Raw genomic sequence first — 7,943 nt, forward strand, 5'->3', positions numbered from 1 at the left:
CGTTTTTGTTGACTCCAATGACTTTGGCAGTTAATTTTACACTATTTCTTCTATCCTTTGGCTTTTAGTAGGTGTCCTTAATGAAGTACAATACCTTTTCAACTTCAAAGTTCAGAGCAAATTACCTCCTTAGCAATTCTATGAAGTCATTTCACCCTGAAAAGTCTAAATCAATCCTCAATCCCTTTTAGAAAATAGCTTAGAAATAAGCCAGGCAGTAAAATACCTTTGAAAGCCCCACTTTTTCTTTTTTTCTTTTTTTTTTTTGGTTTTTCGAGACAGGGTTTCTCTGTGGCTTTGGAGCCTGTCCTGGAACTAGCTCTGTAGACCAGGCTGGTCTTGAACTCACAGAGATCCACCTGCCTCTGCCTCCCAAGTGCTGGGATTAAATGCGTGCGCCACCACCGCCCGGCGAGCCTCCACTTTTTCAACTCACATTTGGTATTATTTGATATAATTTAATATGATATTCATTAGGGGAAATTAAAGCATTATAAAGCAATGCATTTTACTTGAAACACTTAAGTGATCAGCTTCTTTCTTTTCTTTTCCTTTAAGATATGGTCTAGCTATAGCCCAATTTGGCTTGGAACCCAAGGTCCTCTTTTGTTGGGGGTGGGGGGGTTAGGGATGTGCACCTCGCTCATCTAACTGTACTGTTTCTTTAAAGAATATGTTAAGCTACTAATTTTAATTATCAAAAAAAAATCTAAAGCTAAATTAATATAGAATTAAAGTAAATACACTTCCCACCCTGGGGAAGGGAGGTGATGATACAAATTTCCTCAAATATAATCTCACCCTCTTTCCTTTGTAATCCTAGTCTCTTTTTTTTTTTTAAAGGAGGGATGCTACTTCAAGGTCGTCATCAGATTTTCAGATTTCTACGTTTTCGGTTCATTTTAACGATTTTGCAAAGGCCGTGGCCAGTTCTTAACCTGCAGTTAGCTGTTGAGATACAGGGCTTCCAAAAACCTTAAATGGTGTACAAACTTTCCGTGAATTTTTGAGGGGAGAGAGTCATGGCTATCTTTGGATTCTCAAGGAAGTCTACAGACTTTTTAATGTCGTTAAAAAGAATTCTGCATTAGTATTACAGTCAGCCAAAGTGGCAAAATTGTGTATGTGTGTCGGTGGGTGCATTTGAACAATACAATCACAGCTAAATGTCTAAATAAAAAGTATCCTTCCATCCAGTGACCCAGATCCTGACACTGGCCTTCCAATCCGAATGTCTTCTGGTTTAGAATGAGAAAAAGAAGTTCAATTTCCCCCACCCTCAAAATTCAATTATTTGACCGACCCTCCGCATCGGGTCAGGTTCCGAGCCAGAGAACGGCGTACCTGGGCGCTGGTTCGATTAAGGTGGTAGTATCCAGGTAGTGGATCTTGTAGAACTCCAGCAAGGCCGGCAAATGATCGAACTCCTGGTCCCCGATCTTAAAGCGGCGGTTGGGCAGGGAATTGATGATGTAGTGCGAGACACGCGAGTTCTCGGACACGGACAGTACATAGTCCCCGGGGCAGGTAGAGGAGTCCCGGACTAGGAACATGCCATGGCGCTGGCCCTGGAGACGGGTCTGCGCCTCCTGGCGAGACACTGGTCCCATGTACCAGGCAGAACGGTCTGCAGAATCAAACCTGGCGGACGACATGGTGCTGGGGTCCGGGAATGGGCGGCGTCTGCTGCTCTCGCCTGCTCGCGAAGCCTTTACCCGCTGTCGGCTTTGGGGCCGAGGAAGGGCCTCTCGGAAGAGCAATCAGAGGGCTGGGTCAGGACCTCACCCTCGGCTCCGGGCCCCGCAGCATCCTCCGCCACCGCCCGCCTGCACCGGGCCGCCTCACGGAAAGAGCCGGCCCGGGAACACTGGGCAAAGCCCTGGGGTCGAGGTGGGCGAAGCGGAGCAGTAGCGGAGGCCGCCTCGGGCTCCTCGGCTGCCCGGCGTCCAGGGGTGGCTCCGGTGACTTCTGTCCTGGAACCCGCCGGCTCCGCAGCCTCAGGAGCCCGCAGCGACCCTCGCCGTCACCCGAAGCAGCCTACTCCAACAAGAGTCGCGCCTCCCGGGCCGTTTCACCCAGCCCGTTCCCAATAGCCACAGCAACAAAATGGCGGACGCGGGAGAAGCGGCCGGGCACCTCCCCCTTGGTCCAGCGCACTCACTCTGCGCACGCGCGGAGCCGGGCGCTACCCCCACCGCGGGGGCCCTCCCGTTGACGTCTCCCGAGGCAGCCAATCAGGAGTGCTTTCGCGAGGGTCCCGCCGTGAGCCGCTCGTGCTGGCTCCCGCGTTCGGGGAGGAGGCTGAGGAGGCAGTGGGTCAGGCCCTTCCTGGGCCGCAAAGCAGCAGCCGGGCGACTGCAGCCGCCGCTCTCGGGCCTCCTGCACTCGGCAAGAAAACAACTGGAGCCGAGAAGGAGCAGCGTTTTGGAAACCTGTTTCTGGGAACAAAGCCTAGCGCGCTGGCTGGATGTTTGGCCAGGGAGGCGTGGCCCTCAGGTGACTGCGAGCCAGAGGGCCCTGGTAAATCAGGTGGCTCAGGAAAGGCATGACCTAGGGTGCGGTGACCATCAAATAGGTTACTGAATAACACCTGCCTTAGGAGATCCGACTTGACACACGAGGAATGACGGTGAAGATCAGCTTGAATACTGCTTTAGGAAGACTGAAGTGTGGTGACACCCAGGCCACCACAGGGTGTGCAGCACCCCCGTGTCTGGCTTGCCGGTCGTGCCTGCTCCAGATCATTTCCTGCCATTCCACGTTACTCGGCTCCGGCTGTGTCCTCCTAATGTATCTCCTCCCTCCAATAGGATCAATCTTTTTTCTTTACTTTGGGGGCGGAGCATTAAAAAACAAACAAACAAACAAAAACCCGGTTTCTCTGTGTAGTCCTGGTTGTCCTGGAACTCACCTTGTAGATCCGCCTGCCTCTGGCTCCTGAGTGCTTGGATTAAAGGTGTCCACCACCACTGCTTGGCTGATTGCCTCTTATTTGGCTCAGCTATTTGTGTTTTTAGTCTAATTATTACCTTATTTTAAGTTCTTTCTCTGGAATTTCACCTAACTCCTCTCACCAGATGGAGTTACTGTGGGGTTAAAACATTTGAGGGGTTATGTGGTGTCCTGGTTTCGTTCCTGCCGGTGTGATAAACACCCTGACAAAAGCACTGTGAAGGAGAAAGGGCTTCCTTGGCTCCCAGGTCCAGGTTAGAGGCCATCATTGCAGGAAGTCAAGGCAGGAACTTGAAGCAGCCAGTCAAAGTAACGGCCCAGAGCAGAAGGAGGGCCTGGAACAATGACTCCGTGCTTGGGAGCACTGACAGGGTTGGATTCCAAGCATACTCGTGGCAGCTCACAACTGTTTGGAGCGCAAGTCCCAAGAAATCCAGTACCCTTTTCTGGTCTTCAGGGGGACTGTACTCATGTGGTAACACATACATGCAAGGCAAAAACCCAGACACATAAACTAATAAAAATAACAACAGAAAAAGCAAAGAAAGAATCAAGGCACTCATGCCTACTTCTGCTCAGCCCACTGCCAATACTTGTATAGTCCAGAACCAAACCCCAAGGAATGTTGTAATAAGAGCGGTGGGACTACGTCCCCAGCACCCGGCTGCCCGCATGGCTTTACCCAAAATAATTACATGGAAACTGTATTTTTTTGAACATTGTCTAGCCCATTAGTTTCAGCCTCTTATTGGCTAGCTCTTACATATTGATCTAACCCATTTTTAATATTTTGTGTAGCACCATGAGCTGTCTTACCAGGAAAGATCTTAACCTGCGTCTGTCTGGAGTGGGAGAATCATGGCGACTCCCTCACTCGGCTTCTTTTTCCCAGCATTCTCTTCTGTTTACTCCATCCATCTAAGGGTTGGTCTATCAAGTGGGCCTAGGCAGTTTCTTTATTAATTAACCAATGAAAGCAACAGATTAATACAAGACCCACCTCCATCATTTCCCTTTTTTCTGTTTAAACAAAATAGAAAGGCTTTTACTTTAACATAGTAAGATTACATATAGCAAAACAGTTATCAAGCAAGAATTACAGTTACAATATTTATATCTATTTTATCTTTTATCATAACTAAGGAAAACTATAACTATAACTAACCATTTTTCAACTCCATCAAAGACTCCAGAAGGATATAATATTACCTAAGTAAACAAGAAATAAGAAATTTCAAATTCTAGAAATGACAGAGACATCTCACTGCCTGGACAGTCACCCAAAGTTTTTTTGTACCGTTGGGGCATCCATCTTTGGCCTACAGGCCCATAGTATCCAGCAGACATTTTCATGAAGCAGGAAATTCCAAAGACAGTTCAGTCACTATCTGCTGTGTCCTGCAGAATGTCTCACAGACTCTTTCATGAGTCAGGAACCCCGAAAGACCATCTCACCTTTAGGCAAGTTCAGCAGTCCTCTTTCTGCAGGTTCTCTGTGTCCAGTTTATGCATCAGTCCAGGCAAGATCAGTTTCTTGCCCAAATGTCTATCAAACTCCATAAGGAGCCTCTTCGATGCCCATCTTCCTCTTGAAGTAGATTGGTGCTGTCAGGAGCAGATGTGTCTCATTGTCATAAAAAGCCCTAAATTATTAAAACACTTAAATGCCATATTCTGTAGTCTTTGAAAGATATGAAGAATGCCTAACTGAAATATATCTCTATATATCTAGAAAATCTAACTAACATGACTACAAGCTTGATTATTATTTATGATTATCCATTAGCAACCTATATTTCCTAATTATACATTACATTTTTAAATGAACTACACAATCACAATACCTTAATCAAGATCAGAAATACATATACATATAACAAAATTGACCTTAAAATCTATACCAATGCAAATTATTCATATTTATATCATATCCCCCTTTAAATGTAAAAGAACATTTATAAGAAATATTTGGGAATATGGTGTCATTCATAATTAATACAGTTAAGACAATCCTCTATAGACCAACATGATTTAGACAGTCTCTTGGTAAAACTCTCACACTGGGTGGTGGTGGCACACACCTTTGATCCTAGCAATTAGTAGGCAGAGGCAGGTATATCTCTGTGCGTTCAAGGCTAGCCTGGTCTACAAAGAGAAAGCCTGTCTCAAAAACAAAACCAAAAAACCAAAATGTTTTCTTCTTTTGGTACTGAGGACTTGCTGTGAGAACTCTCTGGAGGGAGGAGAGAAGCCAGAAGCGCCCAAGATTTAGTAAGTAAAGGAAACATAAACGAAACTTATAAGGCTTAGGAAGGTACTAGACTTCCTGAGATTTTCAAGCCCTCCCCTCTCTAACAAGGTAAAAATGGTCAGCATCTGCAAAGGAGAAGCCTCTGGAATCTGCTAGAACTTGTGCAGTGAGCTTCAAAGATGTGACTTGGGAGAGTCATCACCATGCTGGAGTGTGTTTTTGAGTTATCCATGCTCCTCTAAGTAACCTCGAGTACATCATAAAGGACCCAATAAACTGCATCACTGAGCTGGACTTGCTGGAATTACCTTTGGTCTGTTGCCAGTGCGTTATCTGAAATGGATAGACATTAGTTTACATCTCCACAGGAAAGGCCACAAAACTTAGTTCATGATTAAGTCTCTGGACTATCCCAGGTCCTCCCACTCAGTTCCTAGTAGCAAGCCTACTTGACAAGCCATGATGACTGAGGTCAGAGTCTAACCCTTCAGGTTAGGCAGTCGGACCAGTCTATACCTGCAACGGCAGTGACTCAGGTTCTACAAAGGGTTAGTCATCGAGGAGTGAAGAGCCAACTACCTTCGGCAGTCATGGGGAGCCAACGTCCTTGTGGCTAAGACCATATAAATGCCATTTCAAGAGTAGTATTCAGAGCAATAAAAGTGCTTCTCAGAACATGCTGTCTGTAAAAGGCCTGCTCAGCAGACAGAAAAGCTAGTCTCCGGAGCTGCTTCTGTGTGGTTTTCCTTGCTCCAACTTTCTTAGGATTTTGACTTTATTCTGCAGAGTAACGGAGAAGTGAGAGAGGGAGGTTCAGTCGTCCCAGTCCTCATACCCAATCATGACAACGCCTGCTCAAAGAACTGTATTTTCTCTTCTTAAAATGTTTTTTTTTTCTAGCCCAATCAAAGTTTCCCTCCCTCCCTTTTCTCCTTCCAGTTCCCCCCCCCAACCTCCTCTCTTCCTACTCCCATAAATTCCTCCTCCTTTTCTCTTCAGAAAAGGGCGGGCTTCCCAGCCAAGGCCTGTCAAGTTGCAGTGAGAATAGACACTTCCTCTCCTACTAAAACTGGATGAGGCAACCCAGTCAGAGAATGGGTCCCCAAAGCAGGTAACAGAGTCAGAGACAGCCCTTGTTCCCACTGTTAGGAGTTCCTCAAAACGACCAAACTACACAACTATGACTTCTATGTAGAGTGCTTAGGTCAGTCCCATGCAAGCTCGCTGGTTGGCGGTTCAAGCTCTGTGATCCCCTATGAGCCCAGGTTAGTTGATTCTGTGGGAGAACCATATTTTCTTGTTGACTCCATTCACACTTTCTTTTCTGTTCTTTTCTTTCCAGTTTTATGGATCTTTTTTCATTGTTATGTGCTCAGCCCATGCTCTGGCACTGAACTACATCCCCAGTTCTATTTTTTTTTTGAACCAGAGTTCCCTATATAGTCCTAGCTGACTTCAAAATGGTGATTCTTCTACTTTAGCCTCAGAGTACTGGGATTACAGATGAGTACCATCACATCTGGTCCTCAGCATCCTTGCCCCCAGAGTACTGGGATTACAGATGAGTACCATCACATCTGGTCCTCAGCATCCCTGCCTCCAGAGTACTGGGATTACAGATGAGTACCATCACATCTGGTCCTCAGCATCCCTGCCCCCAGAGTACTGGGATTACAGATGAGTACCATCACATCTGGTCCTCAGCATCCCTGCCCTCAGAGTACTGGGATTACAGATGAGTACCATCACATCTGGTCCTCAGCATCCCTGCCCCCAGGGTACTGGGATTACAGATGAGTACCATCACATCTGGTCCTCAGTGCCCCTGCCCCCTGCTCTTTTTTAAAAATGTATTATTGTGCTAGAGAATTGCTTTTGTAAAAGAGCTGGGATTGGGTCCACAGCACCCACATAGTGGCTTCCAACTATCTAACTCCAGTCCTGTGGGTTCCTGTCATTCCTGTTCTCCTGGGCATACTTATGGAAACATGTGCACAGGCAAAAGCACTCACACACAAAAGCTAAGTAAATATTTTTAAATTGTTTTATTACTGGGCTGTAGAGAAGACATGCGCCATGACACACTATGGAGCTCAGGCATCTGCTGTGCAAGGCCAGTTCTTGCCTCTGACTTTTATATGGCCTCCGGGGTTCACCTTGAGTAGGAATCAATGATGAGTCAGTTTTGCATTCAAGGCCTTTGATATGAGTTCCAGTTCTGGCACCCAGTCCTCGGTCCAAAGGCTGTGGATGTGGACACTTTGTCCTAGGCCCTCGGGTTAGAGTTCACATTCTCACTGTTCTTCCTGCCTTTGCTAACTGGCAGGGTCAGGCCTGGTCTTGAACTGCAGTTATTTTGTGGGCCCTTGCCAATGTGCTGCCAAGCAGGTGATCAAGAATCCTATTGTTAAAAGTATTCTTTCTTTCCCACTCCAAATTTAGCGTGTTTATTAAATTAGGTTTTAAAAAAATGCTTACTCAAGCTAGGCGGTGGTGGCGTATGTCTTTGATCCCAACACTCAGGAGGCAGAGGTAGGTGGATTTCTGAGTTCTAGGCTAGTCTGGTCTACAGAGTGATTTCCAGGACAGCCAGGGTTACACAGAGAAACTCTGTCTTGAAAAACAAAAAACCAAAAAGCACAAACAAACAAGCAAACAAAAATGCCCATTCTAGAAAAGTCAACGGGGAGGGGTACAAGGATTTTCTACTAGACTGCCACCAGTTTTTCAAATCATAGCA

At 46.3% G+C, this 7,943-nt stretch overlaps 1 protein-coding gene across 1 annotated transcript in view; it reads right to left on the minus strand.

The window, feature by feature from the left end:
- The window catches only part of Crkl (CRK like proto-oncogene, adaptor protein), a 40,120-nt gene extending 37,995 nt beyond the window's left edge, over window positions 1–2,125 (minus strand). The window contains exon 1 of the mRNA XM_057765507.1: window positions 1,345–2,125. Within this exon, the coding sequence (XP_057621490.1) occupies window positions 1,345–1,655 (311 nt within the window). The 5' untranslated portion in view covers window positions 1,656–2,125. The remainder of the gene's footprint in view (window positions 1–1,344) is intronic.
- Window positions 2,126–7,943: the final 5,818 nt, after the last annotated feature.

This window comes from Chionomys nivalis, chromosome 3 (genome assembly GCF_950005125.1).
Source record: "Chionomys nivalis chromosome 3, mChiNiv1.1, whole genome shotgun sequence".
Classification (NCBI taxonomy): Eukaryota; Metazoa; Chordata; class Mammalia; order Rodentia; family Cricetidae; genus Chionomys; species Chionomys nivalis.